Source organism: Neopsephotus bourkii, unplaced genomic scaffold, assembly GCF_033783945.1.
Source record: "Neopsephotus bourkii isolate Nb327-2 ecotype Australia unplaced genomic scaffold, CSIRO-AGI_Nbou_v1 NB_1250, whole genome shotgun sequence".
In the NCBI taxonomy this organism is placed as follows: domain Eukaryota; kingdom Metazoa; phylum Chordata; class Aves; order Psittaciformes; family Psittacidae; genus Neopsephotus; species Neopsephotus bourkii.
The window spans coordinates 743,398-760,348 of record NW_026901735.1 but is presented as its reverse complement, the minus strand read 5'-3'; the positions used below and the strand labels follow the sequence as shown (position 1 = coordinate 760,348).

General features: G+C 40.5%; 1 protein-coding gene across 9 annotated transcripts in view; it reads left to right on the top strand.

Annotated features, from left to right (window-relative positions):
* MACROD2 (mono-ADP ribosylhydrolase 2) overlaps window positions 1-16,951 on the top strand; it is a 741,850-nt gene that overhangs the window by 11,259 nt on the left and 713,640 nt on the right. For all 9 annotated transcript variants that reach the window (XR_009727138.1, XR_009727137.1, XR_009727136.1 and 6 more), the window contains exon 3: window positions 10,821-10,928. Coding sequence is in view for 5 of the 9 variants with exons in the window: in XM_061364765.1 (XP_061220749.1) it covers window positions 10,821-10,928 (108 nt within the window). In the remaining 4 variants the exon portion in view is untranslated. The remainder of the gene's footprint in view (window positions 1-10,820; window positions 10,929-16,951) is intronic.

The window sequence follows — 16,951 nt, the reverse complement described above, 5'->3', positions numbered from 1 at the left end:
CCTCTTATTTCCAGTGGCAGCCAGCTCCTCAAGGGACAAGAGTTAATCCCAGGAAAGGATGCTGCTTTCAAGAGTAAATTAGTATCTTCATTGAAGTTCCACAAGCTCTCAATGTGTTTTTGATAGTAATAGAAGATGGAGATGCAAAACATGTCTTTGCCAGAAAGAATATTTCACATGTTTAAGTGCTGGTGACGAGTCTTGACCGGATTAATAAGTCCCAAGCTTCTGTTACGCATGCAGTATGAGAAACAAGTTATTTTTTTGTAGCTGTTGAACATCACTGTACATTGAAATTTTGTAAGAGGTCCCTAAGGCAGTTCTAACCAGTGTTAGAAAGTCTGGATGATGTACTGTGCTGTCAGCTGGTAGGCTCGCTCAGAGTGTGAGGAAGGATGGCTTTAGCAGCAGTGATGCTGTGTGTAAGTTAGTATGTGCCATTCCTCAGAAAGTGCTGAGAAAAGCACAGGGTTTCTCAGGTTCCAGCCTGGAGTTTTTTGGTGGCTGACTTGTCCCATGTTCAAGACTAAAGGGAAGAAGCATGATAACTTCCTGAGGTATTTTAATATGTGCAGGGGGAAAGAATAGGTTATACATCTTGGTTTCTAGTAGTTCCTGTTTATATGCGTATCTGTCTTTTTTCTGTTGATTGTTTCTTTCTGTTACCCTTTATTGTGTATAAAGGATGAGCTTTTGAGCATCACAGGCAAGTCCCAAAATTAATTTCTTGCTCTACAAAGGCAGTTTCAGAAAATCATGTACATAGTATGGTAGCTTGGCTAAACTCTGATATATAATTTATGATGGATTGTGGCATATGTCCTCAGAGTCTTTTGCAGACAGATGTGAGCCAATGTGCCAGCCTCACTAGAAGCCATGTGTCTATGATGAGGCTGAGGCCAAGATCAAGCTGTTATATTTGCCCTTGTCCTTGCTTACTAATGTAGACCTTGCCCTGCCAATGGCTATGTGACTTCTGCATCTCTTCAAGTATAGATGAAAAAAATGGATGTTCCTCTGCAGAAGACTGGGAGCCACTTTTGATAAGATAGTAAGAGACTGGTGTGGCTTGTCTTAATTAATTGTAGCTTAGATATGACAGACATTTATGAAGGTGTTGAACTGTTGCTTCAAGTAGGATTTGCTGCGTGTGGCTAACAATAATTAGTGATCACACAGGGTAGGCCTGTTGACTGCTGCTGTCTGGATCTTGGAGGCTTAATCAAGCCTGAAAATTCACTGGCAAATATGGATAGTGGCTTAACTCCCTTGATAAGGTAGTGGGATCACTGATGCAGTTGAAGCTCACTGAGCTCTCTGTTTGGACCATATTAACCAACTTTCATGCACAGCTGCATTTGTTTAATGCACAATTAAACAGTTGATTACACGTGTGTTTAAAAACCCAATCACTGGAAAGTAGATAAACTTGGTTTCCCTTTTCCAATTCACTAGAGCTGAACTGCTCACCACATAGAAATGTCTCCAACAAACCAACGAAGTTGTTGTACTACTAACTGTGTGAAGTGATACGTGGCTTTCTCTGTGTGAGGGCACCTAGCTGATGTGTGGTTGGAAAATCCGGTTGACGTGGAATTCCACATCCATTTAGGAAGTGCTGTTTACAGATGTGTTAACAATGCACAGAAAATTCTGTGCTGGAGAGAGAGCTCAAGAACCCAGTTTAAATGTAAGCTTCTATTTTGCACTGCTTTGAAAACCACTGAAATTACAATTATATGTGTGGCTCCATTTCACTAAGAAGTAACTTACTCAAATGGAGAGGCAGGAGGAAGGTACTGAGACTTGCAGCTGTTGCATGTTGACTTGGCATGTTTGCAGAAGTGTGTCAAGTGTCTCCACCAAAGTTTCCAGATGTTTTTTATTTTGTGGACAGGATGCTACAGAATTGACATTTTGCAAAACTAAACCTCTCAGCCTTCTGCTGCTGTAGCAAGTACATTTCTTTCTGAAAGTGGAAGTAGTTCTCTACATGCAGCTTCGCACTAATAGCATCTCTAGAGGTTCATGGTCAAATGCTGAGTTAGAAAAGACTGCTTTGTAGTTTAAGAGGATTCAGTCTGAAGACTTTGATCGTCTATAATGCCTATATGGAGAAAGTGTAGAACTTGTTTCAAATCTCTATTGCTTGAAAACATTTTCTTTTCTTATCCTGCCCTTTGCTTTTTCACATAAGCTTTTTTTGTGTGCAAATATGGGCCTTTTTGATTGTCTCCTTGGTACTGATGGTTAGTCCAAAGGTGTTGTAGATAGATGTTTCTCCTTTGCTGCACAAATATGACTGGTAGCTGAAGTTCAGCCTGTATTGGATTTATTTCTGTATTGTTAATCTTTTCTGTGTGAATAAGGTACTCTTTAAAATAGACACTGCTCTTATACAAACATACTGTGTGCTGCAGTGTTGCCAGTTTGTGGTAATATTTAATGAGTTTATGTCAACTGAAATGAAACCCCAGATTATGCAACTGTCACTGAGGGGATGGACCAGTTATATTTCAAGGAAAACTAGAGTTTAATTTTCTTTTCCTCTCCCTTTGCTCAGTTACCAGTGTTCTTAATGGGGGTAGGGTATTCCAAATTAACTAAATCCAGACAGAATAGGCAGTGCACACAACATACACCTATATTGACTTAATGGCTTTGAGGTTAGGCATGCAGAAGAAGATGAAGCTAAATCTTCCTATTAACTGCTGGTGAGCTTGTAACTAACTGCTTGTGAGTCTGCTTTCTATTTTTCAAGTCCTTAAAGCAAGCAAGTATGACTCGCACCACTAATGGGTCTTAATAGAGCCCTCTTAAAATACTGAAGATGTTCTGGTGCACCTTTCTTTTGGATTAAAGCCCCAGTCTGTCTTAGGCTAGCAAATTACATGTGGTAGCTTGGGGAGTAGGGGAGGGGGAATGCTGCAAGGTATGCGCTACCTAATGTCTTCATGCAGAAAACGTTACCTTCTGTACTTGCATAAAAGCTCACCTGCCTGCCCTCTGGTAGTAGAAAACTGAAGTTTTTACTCCCTGCTGGTAAGCAGTTGTCACTGTATCTCATGCTGAGAGGTTCTTGAGTGACAATGCTGTGAAATGTTTGCTGTCAGTTTTGCAGAACTTTCATAGTTTGCTGGTAGTAACTTTTTACTTCTAAGCTCCAGCAGTAAGTACTATGAAAGGCTGTAATGCTCAGCTGGAGAAGCTGTTGCTTAGCAATGGTGCAGTGAATTCAGAAACCAGAGAACACGGACTTAAAGTTGTCTGACTGCTTAGTAAGCTAATGAATTTGTTTTCCCACTATAAACTTAGTATATATATTTCTACTTGATGCTGCATGTGCTGCTTGCACCTATTAAAAATGAGTTTTCACTTCTTGGCTAATAATATAGATGCTGCTGAAGTCTGAATGCCTTGGTGGTCATGAAAATGCTTTTTTGCAGTCAGTTTTTAAAGCTAAGTGAAGGAGTATGTGCTGCTGGTAGTTCTGGATGGTGGCTCATATTTATCCCAGGAGGTACTGGATTGATTTGAGCATAGCAGGCAGTTGTATCCATGTTGTGATACTACCAAGACACAGCTCTTGTAGTGAAGGTGATCCGCTTTGTCTTTGAAGGGATCTAGTGAAGCAGCATGGTCTGTAGTCTTCTAGCTTGATAGAAAAATATGAAGCCATTTCTGTGACACAATGAACAGTGGTCTAAAGGAATGCAATTTTTTTTTCCTCAGTTTTTGAACTTCTGTTGTTACTTACAGATTGGCTGTAGTAAAGGATGAAGCAGTATGAGCTGGATATGATGCAGTGTAGTTCTTGCCTTCATGTGACCTAGGTTGACTGTTTAACATATTTCAGTACAACTCATGCTGCTGTTCTGAACAAGGATCTGTGTTATCAAAAGGCTCAGTATCCCTCAGGTTGAGATACTGATATTCAGGCTTAGGCAAGAACTTGGTAAATACACGAACAACATTTTAATTTCAGTATGTTGTCACAGGGTCCTGAATCCCTCTGAAGACTCACATTAAAAAAAAACAACTAAAGATGACAGTGATTGAATGAGTTTCTTCAAATACACAAAGCACAGCTCCTGGGTCACAGCTAAAGCAGCAGCCTGTGGACCCTAAATCATGAAATCTCAAGCCAGCAGAAGCAAGCATAGCAGCTGGATGCTGACTCTCCAAGCAAACACACAAATACCCGAGGGCCTCAGCCTACTTATGTCGTGTCTTTGCTGTCACTGTATATGCTGCTGAAGTGAGACGGCTTTGATTTAGGAATTGACAATTGCTTGTCCCTGCAGACCAGGTTGCATCACAAATAGGAATTGAGAATGTGTTCCTTTTCTTGTCCTCATTATTTGTTATTACTGATTTCTGAAACTTGGGTCCTCAGTACTTCTGCACTCTGTACCAAGTCTTCCCTTGTTTTGCAGAAACTCAGGAAAAGGGCAAGCTTCTCCATTTTCTCTCCTCACTCTTCTCCCAGACTTAAAAGGTATTCTTGTGTCTCAGTTTTGTTTTGTGGGGGACATACAGAACTGTGTAGGATAGACTGAGGGAAAGGTTGGAACATAACACTAAGGGTTGAAAGGGACTTTAAAGCTTATCCAGTTCCAACCCTTTGCCATGGGCAGGGACACCTTCCACCACACCAGTTTGCTCAAAGCCCTGTCCAGCCTAGCCTTGAATGCCACCAGGGATGGGGCAATATTGTGGCTGACAAGTATAGGCTTGTATTTACAACCCTGTTTGTGGGCTACTGATAGCAATAGCATTATATTTAACTTAGATCAAGTGAATTAGTTCTGAGCTCTTTGCAGTAGCTTTAGAAGGGTGTGTTACAGCACTGTTGACTGGATGACAGCGTGTGGTACATTGAATGTGGGCTCCAGTGGACATCAGGTAACGCACTTGTCCTCAGGTGGGGGTATTTCATACCTCCTAAAACACCTTGAATGAGAGATAGCATGATCTGCTGACCCAGAAGATGTGGCAGAGTGCTACATCAGCAGATTTGTCAGTGTTACAGAAGTGGGAAGTGTAGTTGATGCACCACATGAGCCATGAAGATGATTGAAGGACTACAGCATCCCTTCTGTGAGGAGAGGCTGAGGTTTAGCCTGGAGAAAAGATGCCCCAGATGGGATCTGATCTATGTTTATAAACACATGATGGGAGCATGTGAAGAAAATGGCTCCATACTCTTCTCAGTGGTACATAGTGACTGAACAAGAGGCAATGGGCACAAATTAAAACAAGAAATTCTAAGCATAAGAAAACATACTGTGAGGGTGGCTGGACACTGGAACGTTTTCCTCAGAGAGGTTGTGGAGTCTCTTTGTAGATACTCAAAATCTAACTGTGACAGGGTCCTTGGCAACTTGGTTTGGGTGACCCTGCTTTGAGCAGGGAGGTTGGACTTGACCCATTGCTAGAGGTCCCACTCAGCTTCGTGGTGTCTGTATGCCTTAGGCTTTGTGCTTGGCTATAGTCTTTGGCTAATCCAATTATGCCATTTGGTAATTAGCTGAAGCAGTGTGTATTGGCAGTGTGCAGCAGCCAGGGAGAAGGTGTTGGTGTTCATCAAGTGCCTTTGACTTGAACGCTGTGCTGAATTTTTGGCTAGGTAGGAAGAGATTTGTCTGCAACAGATGTTCCTTCTTGTGCTTGGGTTCTGATCTCATTTAAGTCCAAGCAGTGATAGAGTAAATCTGTACTACAAATCTGAAGTACTAGAGTGCATCTGTGAATGCTTTCCCCCTGGTGATGGAACATATGGAAGTAATGCTTATCTTGATTTAGATAAGCAATTGCCTTTCCTGTACAATCATCCACGGTTAGTAGGAGTAGAAGCAGGCACGTAATGTAACAGATCTCACAATCTGTCTTTTCTAACGTTCCGTAAGCCGATGCAGAAACAAATGGGATGGAAAGCTGTGTTGTAAGTGGGGTTTGTAATTGCTAATAGTGTGTCATTTTTAATCTGTACAAGACACTTGTAAAAACAAGGCATTAAAAAGGAGGCACTGAGGGGAAGAGCATGCAGGGTGCGCAGCAGAATGGTGGCTGCACAGCTCTCTGTAGTCAGATGCACTCTTAAAGCTCGCTTGGCTCCTTTGTGTTTTCAGCAGCTGAAGTAAAGTGGACGAGTGTCCCAGTCGAGACTTAGTTGAGGATTCTCCTAGGATTGGAAGGGCTGGCTCTGGGTTGGGGTTGATGTTGGGGCTCATATCTCTTGCTCAGTTTCTTTTCCCAGCACTGTTTCCAGATCAAGTTGTAGGGTGCTGTTGGCGAAGCTTTCCTTGTGGGGATACATGTTTCTACCAGTAGCTGTTGTAGTTAGGTTGAGATAGAGGGCAGGCTTATTATTTATTTTTAACTTGGAATTAATTTGCTTCCTTCATCTGTGAATCCAAAAGCTGACTATGAATAATGAAAATCTCCCATTTCCAGCTTTGTTTCTTGCAATTCAGTCAGTTATTCCTGTCTTTATGAACTAGATGAAGAAAACCATGAAGTTGTCTGACTGGTTAAACAGAATTTCATTTTAATACTGTAAGCCTGTGAGCTGAGCTGCTGTAAATCCTCTTCACTTGTTCTTTCTTTGATTCTTTTTCTCTTATCTGCTCTTACTTACGGAGTGCCAAGAGCCTTTTTCTTTGCCATAGGTGTTGCTTTATACTGTAGAGCTTTAGTAATTGGTTTTACTACTTTGTGTGTACTCTACTCTCTCATTATCAAGTAGTTTTAAAATGGAAAAGATGGTTTGCTTGTTTTTACAAAAGCTCTTCTAGCTGTAGGCTTTTCTCCTCCCTTTGGTTGCAAATACTTTGATATTGCCATATGGTTTTATGTAACTCGATGTCTGAGGTTTGTTTCAAAAATAAAGATACTTTAAAGTGTACTGGACTTTAAAATCCTGGTTATTTTGGCAGTGATTGGGTCTGAGCTGGTGTTACGATACTAGGTTGGGGCCATCCTTCCTGATCGCACCAGTTGAGCAGATTCATGCCCTTTATGGGGGCTCCATCTAGTGAGCTGTTCTGGAAGACCTTTTTCCTCCCAGTTCTGAAGAACTTGGACATGTTCTTTCCAAGCACAGTTTTTAGTTACTAAATCTAATGTGCTTTTCTGCATTTTCTGCACATGTGTGAGCTGTAAAGGCCCTTTTCCTTTGGTGTGAGCTAGGAGTTGTAAGTAAAGCTGAGGGACTCCCTATTGGGTGTTAAGGCATCAGCTGAACAACTTCATACTTAAAGATGTGGCTCTGTGGACTCACAGATGTTGGGAGCATGGTTAAAGGCCTGATGGACGTGTCATAGCAGGAAAAGCTCAAGGAAGGTGGGTTGTATAGACATGGATGGCAGATAATGGCATGGATCTGGGAGGAAAAATGGTGATGGGACATAAATTTTCAACTGCTTATGGTGAAGATTTTGAGCTCTTGATATATTCCTGAGGCTGGGGCAGAGAGGGAAAGAGGAGGATGTAGAGCACTTGATGTCTCCACTGTTGCGTCTCTTTGAAAACAGGTTATACACCAGATTTTTGAGGAATGATGTAACAGGATGAACTCTGTTATGTGTGGGTGCAAAGATGGTTTAGTGAGTACTGACTTTGCTTTGATAGGAGCTACAATAAACTTGTTAGCAGTACCGAAGCTAATTGTCTTTTTTGCTTTGTTTCTGTATTGGCTATTTTGCAGTGTATTGCTACATTTTCCTGGCAGATGTTGTTTCTTGATGTTCTGTCCCTAACCCTTATCAAAATCACCCAAGAGAAGGGATGGATAAGACCTGGATGAAGGATAAGTAGGCAGAGGAGAAAAGTTTGAGAATTCTTTAGGTCAGAGAAATGTCGGAAAGGCTGAGAATGCACTTTGGGGGGAAAAATTCCAAGCCTGTAAGACTCACAAATTGCTTTGACGTTGGATGTTCTCTATCAGTTTTGACTTTGTTAGGAAATGTTGTCTGCCAGCCCCAGAGATCGAACAGATGGCGAAAGAAAAGCAGTTGTCTCTCCCACAACTATTTGTATGATATTGGGATTACTTTTGTAATTATTGGCATATTAGTAGTCTTGTTGAGTGTCTTTATGAACAAGTCTTGGCTCTCCATGGCTTCCATCAGCATTGAGCATTCTTCTGTAACAACCAGAATGAAATAAAGTAAGTGCAAGTACAATTCCTCTGTTAAATCAGACTTTTATTGAAAGAAATGAGGGTAATCAATCAAAGGTGTACAATGCAGCACATGCTTTTACTGCTGTATTTTATTAAAGGCAGCAGTCATCAGGGCTCTTCTTAGAACAGGTAAGGGACTTGCTGGAGAGGACATGGTAGATCATATAGGAGTATTGTAGGGTGTTTTTGTGTGGTTTTTGTTTTCTCCTGAGGCAGTGAATTTGCTGATGCTTTTCTGTGGGGAAGGAGTCTCAGAAGAACCACACTTAAATATATTCAGTACTTGCAAAGAGTGAGAAGTAGAGGAAAACCTGTAATGGCTGTGGAGAATAGAAAATCATGAGGTAGTGTTGATGTGGCTACCTACAGAAAGAGTTAGATGACCTTAGAGGCCTGTAAGAAATCTAGAGAGGGACTTTTTACAAGGACATGTAGGGATAAGACAAGGCAGAATGGTTTTAAATTGAAAGAAAGGGGATTTAAATTAGATACTGGGGAGAAATTCTTCCCTGTGAGCGTGATGAGGCCCTGGTAGAGGTCGCCCCAGAGAAGCTGTGGCTGCCCCATACCTGGCAGTGTCCAAGGCCAGGTTGGATGGGGCTTGGAGCAGTCTGGTCTGGTGGAAGATGTCCCTGCCTGTGGTGGTGGTGGGGGGCTGGAACTAAGTGATCTTGAAGGTGCCTTCCAGCTCAAACCATTCTGTGTTGACCTTGCTGGTAAATTAAGGGACATCTCTGCTTTCCGTCTGAATTTGAAAGTAGTGATAATGAGAATTAGCTTTTTTTTTTTTTTTTTATTGGGCAGTATCTGTTGTCTTCATGGCTCTTCCTAGTTGATTTCTTTTATTTGTGTTTGTACCCAATTGGCACAAATACTGTAGTTTCCAAACTACTTTCTATTTAAAAGTAACTGGGTTTACTGTAGAGAATTTGGTGTGTTTTGATTTGATGTAACTAGTGTTGCAGTAACTTGGGTGAGAAGTGGAGGGGGAGGATGATCGGATGTACTTTAAATATGGCAGAGTTCCACTATGGTGCTCACTGGAGAGAGATGGGGAAAGCAACTGTCCTACTTGCAGACAAAATGCAGTTAGCATGAAAGCAGATAATAAATCAGACTCGCTAAATTGGTCACAGAGGCTGATTTGTATTTTAATACAAATCAGCAGTGAGCTGCAGTGGGTATCTTCTGTTGAAAAATAGATGAACAGTATAACTTTTAGGTTAGAGTAACACAAGGTTCTTACAATAATGAGAACTTGGTACCTTTCCACAGAACTGTTCTTTGCTTTGGTTAAGACATTGAGGGCCATCTGGTGGCAATGGGATAGTTGCTTTCGGAGCCAAGTAGAGGAATTAAACTCCTGAATACACACACTTCAATACAAAACTACCTTTATGCTAATCTCACAGTGACAACATCTGTCTTGCTGGAGGTGGCATGGGTTTTGCATGAGGCATGTGATAGCTAATCTAGAATGGAGCAAGGCTGGTTATTTTGGAGTGCTTGAGATAAATGATGATTTCTGGTAGCAGTCATTGGTGCTGAAGTCAGAAGAGCAAGATCCAAAATAAATGTTCTTATTTCTGCTTAGGGGTGCTACTAAAATAGGTGGAGATTGATTAAAGTGAAGGTTGATGTAAACACTAAAAAGCCATGTTCGTTTGTACTGCTTCTACCTTCTCACTATATCTTCCCTTTAGGTAGTTGGTTTTTTTTTTTTTCTTAGAAATAGATTTTACTTCAGGACTGGAACTGTTTCCCACTTAAACTGTCACTTTAGCAATTTAGTATTATTTCTGGCCAATACATGAACTTGAGCCTCTTGAGTCATTTGGTTTCTATCAGAAAGAATGAATTTAAAAACATAATCTAAATTTCAATGAAGCGTTTTTTCCTTCTCTCGTTAGTTCTTTGATTAAGTGGAGATCTCGCAATGCATGACTAGGTCAAGCTTTTGGCCAGTGTGTGTTTGAGGTAATCAAACTGTTACATATATTGAGTATGATGGAAATGAAGTGAATTGGTGATGCAGAAATTAAGAGTTTACTGGAATAAGGGGCCTATTGTTCATTAATCTTTTGACAGCTGATTTATGTTGTGTCTTCTCTCTCATACCCTTTTTTGACCTGCTCTAGTTGATCTGTTTAAGGTGGCAAAGCTCCAAGTGTCAAACGTGCTGGTGTTTTCATTCAGGCTTTTCTTCTCTGCACTACCTGCTGCCAGGGCGGTTGGCAAGTGGAGTTCCTGTGTGGTGTTATGCATTTGGAATAATTCTGTGTTGGATGAACTGCTGTTTCAGTAGCAGGGTTATATTAACTAATTCCAAAGAAAGTATTGGATCTAGCTTTAAAGATGTGTATGTACATTCAGTTCTTTTAATCTAATAGTACGTTGGTAAGGAATCGGTGCTTGTATTTGGAAACAAATACAAGCCAAGTCGTGTGGGTTTCTTTGAGGGGGGGGAATGCTAGGATCTTTGTGGGTTACCGGTGCCCTCTCGAGGCGAAACGGGAGGATGCTGCAGTCTGACAGACACAGTGTAAGGGGAACTGCTGGTATCTGCTCTGGACTTCTAAATAGCGATCTCTGAGCCACGTTTGTAATCTGCGTTTGATGCTTTCTTGGTTTGTAGGTGAAACCGCCAAAGAAGATCTGCAAGGGAAGAGAAGCCTGAGTGAGAAAGTTTCTCTCTACAGAGGTGACATTACACTGCTTGAGGTCGATGCCATCGTTAATGCTGGTAGGTGGTTAAATGTTTCGGGTTATGTCATGAATGTCCTTTATAATGCCACGTTGCAAGTTTGAACTTTTCAAAGTTGCATAAAATTGGTATGTTCTGTGGAAATTGGTTGAAAAGTGGGGGTTTTAGCCTCATTTCTCTATGTTGCGTATCTGCTCATCCTGTGCACCTGTTGTGACAAGGATTGTTGGGAAAGGAAAAAATAATGATCTATGCATCTCTTGACTTGAGTAGCTGGGACTTCACACTTGGTATTGTAGAAGGCTGAATTAGATTCCTACTGCAGTACATTCTGGTGTGTTTTTATAAATCGAGCCATTTGTGGGCTAGATAATGTGAAAACCTTAACGATTAGGTGATAGAAAAACTGAATTTGTTTTATGTGGTTTGAATATTTGTTGTCTTGTAGGGAGATCATATTTGTCCTACAGAGTTCTGAATGTTTTGATACCTCTTCTTGCTTACTGGCTGTGTCTCCATGAATACAACATAAAGAACTGTGTGTAGAATCTCGTGACAAAAAGGGGGGGGGGGGTGTGACTCTGCAATTAGCTTGTGCTTGCATGAGGTTATAATAAGCTAATTTCTCTGGTTGGGAAAGACTATGGGAAGCTTTACTCTTACATATATGTTCAGCCAAATCTTGCATGTACTCCCCACCCCAAAAAGAATACAGCCTGTGTGTCTTGAGAATGGAAGTTTTTTCCTCCTTAGTATTTGGCTGGCATTGTCCTTAGCTCTTAGGAGCATGGATTTGTTTTCAAGAGTTTTTGTGCTACTAATTTATTGGAAGGAAACATACTGTAGTTATCTTCTCAGTGTTAGAATAAAATGTCGGTGTTGGCCAAAATTGGTATGCTTGTGTGGAGCTACTTGGCTCATTTCTGTAAAGAGTAGAGAAATGCTGGCTTGTACAGTGTGGAAGTTAGTAAACAGGCTCTCTTGGATTGCTTGATGTTGTTCTCTCTTCATGGCTCCCTAACTTTACAGTGGAGACAAGCTAGTGGGTTTTGTGAAGTACAGGTAGAATAGCTATCTCAAAATGCATTTGTGCACTCCAGCAAGTAATGAGGGTGATATTTGCATGCAAAGGTTTTTAATCTTATAGTTAACTGATGCACACAAGTCTTTCTAAATTACAGACAAAACAACATGGTAACATGACCCTCTCCTCACTGGGATAGTGAGGCCTCTGAAGCTTTAGTCCTTTAATTTCCCTCCTCCATATTCTATCAAGATGACATGTCCAGTAGTGCCTTCATTGACTTCCTTACTTTATCACTTTACAGTAACTCATTATTGGCATACTTCTCTCAATTTATGTTTAGATTCTTGGTTCATAGGCCTGCCCTGAAATACAGGCCAGAACTAGTTGCAGATTAGCTCTAGAACAGGAATACTTTGATTTTTTTTTTTATTATTTTGTTTCTTGATTCAGGGGGGCTTTCTCTCATTCTCTTGAGATGTCCAGAAACATATATCCCGGACTGCCAATGGCCTTTATCTGCCTTTGGCAAAAAGGAAGAAGTTGTTTCTACATGATGTCTTCCCGAAGCAGACTAAAGAGAAGCTGGATCTGGGCTGAATGAGAGATTCAGATTAGATGTTGTTAGAACAACTCATTGGAAGGGACAATGATGCTTCACTGAATTGGGCTGATAAATAGCAGCAGTCCTAGGGCAGGGCATTGGGTGTGGGAGGCTTTTTGAGATTCTTCTGTCCCTCTTCTGTAATCTTTTTTATTTCCTAAAGCACGTAATACATTAACTATTATGAGTTGTTAATATCCTTAGATTAAAATGCTAACCTTTAGTTACCTTTAAACGTGAAATGTTATCTGTATGTCAGTGCAGTAATTAAAGTGTAAGCCTTTGATTTGCTCATAGTTTCAGTGTTTTTCTTTTGAAGTTAAACCTTCTGGACATATTGAGGGATAGCTGGAAAGCCAGATGAGGAGGAGGAGGGTATGTTGGTTCAAGTTCCATATTAGCAAAAACCTCAAATTGCTCCACTGAGACACTGAGATCTTTTTTTGACCAAAGTTTAAGTGAAATTGTAGCATCTCTTGGATGATGGTATCTTAAAACATGTTTGAGCACTCTGATGCTTTTGCAAATAACTTTGTTGTCTTCTGTAACTAAAATTTGTCCAAGCCTCAAGGAGAGAAAGCAAAAGCTAGTTGCAGTACTAGCTTCTGTGTGTAAGTTGAATAAAATGCAGCTCATCAAACATGGAATATGAGACAGACTTATTAGAGGTAAATCTGTGCAAGTTCTTTTCATGCTTAAAGCCTTTTGGCTACCTTGAATGTTAACGACTGACCCTAACCCAGGGCTTGCAACTGGCAGGAGGAAGGAAGAGACCCTCTTGAGTCTTCCTCTCTGAATTTAGCAATTCCATTAACTATCTCCTGTAATAAATAATTTAACATAGAGCAAGTCATAGCCAAGTTAAAGCCCCAGGAAGATACTTAGTTTGAATGTTTTCATTTACATTGACTTGTGTAAACAAAAACATGCTATAAATAAAGGGAATAGTATAGCAAATTCTGGGGCTGTGGAAGGGTTCCAGGTGGTTCAGGTTGTTTCCAGATTTGGATACAAATATATTGGCAGTTATATTTTTGAATGCTTGCCTGAGGGGTAAGCAAGACATCAATGGATTTACTTCATTACACAGGGTGTGAGACTGTGTGGTAACTTGCCTGTGGCGCTGACTTTTACTGTCATGTCCTCCTTTGGGCATCCAGATAAACAAGTGTGACTCTTCAGAGTATGGCCCAATTTATTTCTGAGCTGTACTACACAAACACTTCTGCTAAATTTAGTAACTTGCCTTATGCTCTGAATTCTGTTTCCTGTTAAATTTCTCATGTGCAAGTGAGGCAGTTAAATTGATCACTGAATTTCTTTTGTTGGGCTAACAAAGGTGTTAATGGTGATCTTATGTAGCTAAATACCAAGGTATCACGGCTGAGCCCTGATACAAAAGGTTCCCCTTTTTCCCTGGGCTGTACTAGGCAAACTGAATGTTACTTCCAAAAATGTCTTACAAATACTTTATGCTGGAAGAGGACAACTATGGAAACAGTGGAAATAAAAATTTCTTGTTTGCTGTCAGAACCGCCATGTAAAAACAGCCACTGTGAAATCATGTATGATGAGAATGCAGATCTCTTTTTCTAGCTTCTGAAGAGAGTTAACCTGAGATGCAGTGTGATGGAGCAGGTAGCACCAAAAAGGGAGCTGATGTGCCATTTTGCTGAAATCTGTGTCCGTTATCTGTCCCTGTAAATCTGTTACCTTTACAGAATGCTTCCCTAAAACCTCCTTGCTACTGACTGCATTGCAAACTCTTATTAGTTTAACTTGATGTCTTGCCTAAGGTGTCCTGTTTAGATAATTTTCTTCCCCCCATTTTTTTTTTTAAGGATTCAGGTAAAATTTGTATAAAAATCTCCACTTTTACTCCTATTTTCTTTTTCTCTCTTTTGGTGTTACGCTCTAAGAATGTGAACAGGCACTCCTTGAGGCATGTACTTCATAAATCGATAACTGGCCTTTTGAACAGATTAAATATTCCTGGATTTCACTTCATTCTGATGCCAAAAGTGCTTCAAGCATCTGGAAGCCAAATAACCACTATTAGTCTACTGGTGTAACTCCTAGGAACTGAGCTTGGGGGTGTGTGTTTAGGAGAGGGAGATGGGGCTATTTAATCCCTCTGCTGCTTTCAACTCTTCTAATACAAGCTGTATTCATAGTGCAGGCATTTCCTGATAGAACGCATTTCTGTGCAGCAAATGGGCTATATGAGGAAAAATAGTTTCAGGTAATACTGGACATAATACTGGAATGCTAAAGCCACAATCTGTAATATCCATCCTACTGCTTTGCCTGCTCCCTCTACCTTCATGTTGCTGAACTGCTTTCCCCAAGGTATGAAGTGATTCAGGGAGTGAGTCTATCTGCTGGTGGTTAATGTAGCAGCAGTCCAAAGTCAGTCATGAATGTCCCAAGTTATGACTCAAAACCAATTCATTCCCTTTGAGTTTGCTTGTCTGCTGCCTCTGCTGATTTAAATCTGGGCAGTATGACATGATGGTCTCATGGCTTGCTGAGGCAGATGTATTAACACTGGTCCTGACTGAAGGTTTCAGGGCCTATTTGAAAACAGCGTTAGTTCGTCATTCATGGAGTTCATTCTGCTTGCTTTTAGGCTTCTTCAGGTATGTTTTCTTCATACATTTGACAATCCCAAACACAGAAATAAACAGTAAAAGTCACAAAGTTTTGAAAAATAAATTGTGCAATACTTACAGCATCAGCCAAGTTGCATGTAGTTAATTTTTAATTTAATCTGCATTTTTAATAAATATAGGAGGGAAATGTTACTTACATCATATGCAGCAGTTTTTAAAACTGAAATAGATCAAGGAGTTGCATTTTCAGAGTTGGTGAGATGTAGGTCTGTATATCTGGTATACCTTAAGCAGCAGTTGATGACTGACCTTGGGTATTCATTCACTTCTCTGTTATCAAATCTTACTGCCTCAGTTCTAAGTTAAAGAATGTACTGTGTTGTGAGTTTTTACTAGGAGCAGGATCGAGGGGAAGTGATTATGTGGGGGGAACAAAAGATTATCCTTATTTTTATTTGATTGGGCAGAGTAGGATGGCTTGCAGAGCACAAGAAGAAATGTTATTTCTTCTTAGCTTTGAAAAATACTGGATATCAGTACAGAAGTATGGTACTGATAGTGGAAACCCTTAATCCACAGGAAAAAGGAAGGTGATCGCTTTTATCCAAGTAGGTGTTTCCCATAGTAACCTATAGTGTTGCTTCTAAATTAGCAATCAGATGATTGCTACAGTTATAGCAACTAGGCGGCTTCTACTTAAACTCCACTGGGGTGCTGGAATAATCTCTAATCCTCCCAGATCTGGGGAGAGACTGTCCCTTTCTAAAGGGAATATTTTTTCTATATGAGAAAACTTGTGAAGTAAGGTCTTACTCTGATAAATAATGAAAAGAGCTGGTGAAGAAAACAAGTCAACAACTTATGACCCTTTTTTACTAACTGGGTGCTGGAATTCAGTGATTGAACCACCTACTGTTGCAGAAGAGGTTTCCTTCATGGGAACCCATCTACACATCTGCATTGAGTCACCTTAGCTGGTGATGCTGGTTTGGCAGACACCCGCTTCACAGGTTTCTAACATTCCTTGGCATGCTCCAGCTGAGCAACAGTACAGAGGGGACGATATCCTGGTTACCTTCAGAGGCAAGGGCGTTTGCAGGGGGTGAATTACAGCTGAGTCTTTAACACATTTGTAAGAGTTTGTCCTACTGTACCTCCCTGTCCCAGTGCAGGAACTGCATTGAACTGGGAAATGTTTGGTTTTAAATATGTCCTGTTTGCTTTGCTTGCTGCAGGGCTGGTTTTAAATGGCGTCTCTGCATGATTCAACTTAGAGGATGAAATAGCTGTTTTCATATTAAATCTTAACTTTCCCTGATGAAATACACCTTTCTTGCTCCAGGCTTCTGGCTTCACAACTGTGTTTAAGTATTTTAGTGTAACAGCAATCTCATTCTCCTGTTTTCTTAACTGGAGATAGCAACAGATGTTCTTCTGGACTCTTCTTTTCCTTGACCTTGAAGTACAGTCTGCTTAATTTCATGACACATCCCATTTCTCTCAAGTCCAAAATCACATATCAAGGTAGAAGTACTATGTATTGAAACTGGGAACTGAATATATTATTGGTGAATTATGCTTAAACAAGTGTGTAAGTATAGATAGTGGCTGAACTATGCCTTTCCACATAAACAGCTTGTTAATGTGCAATCAGTCACTGCAGTTGCCTTGAACTTGGTGCTTAATGAACAGGTGGGGAAAAAGGATGGATTCTAATCTGAAACAGATCTGACACCAGGCAATTTCACTGATTGCTAATCCATTTCATTTGGCAACTTAATTTATCACACAAAACTTTCATCTTGTAGCTTCTGAAGTAGAA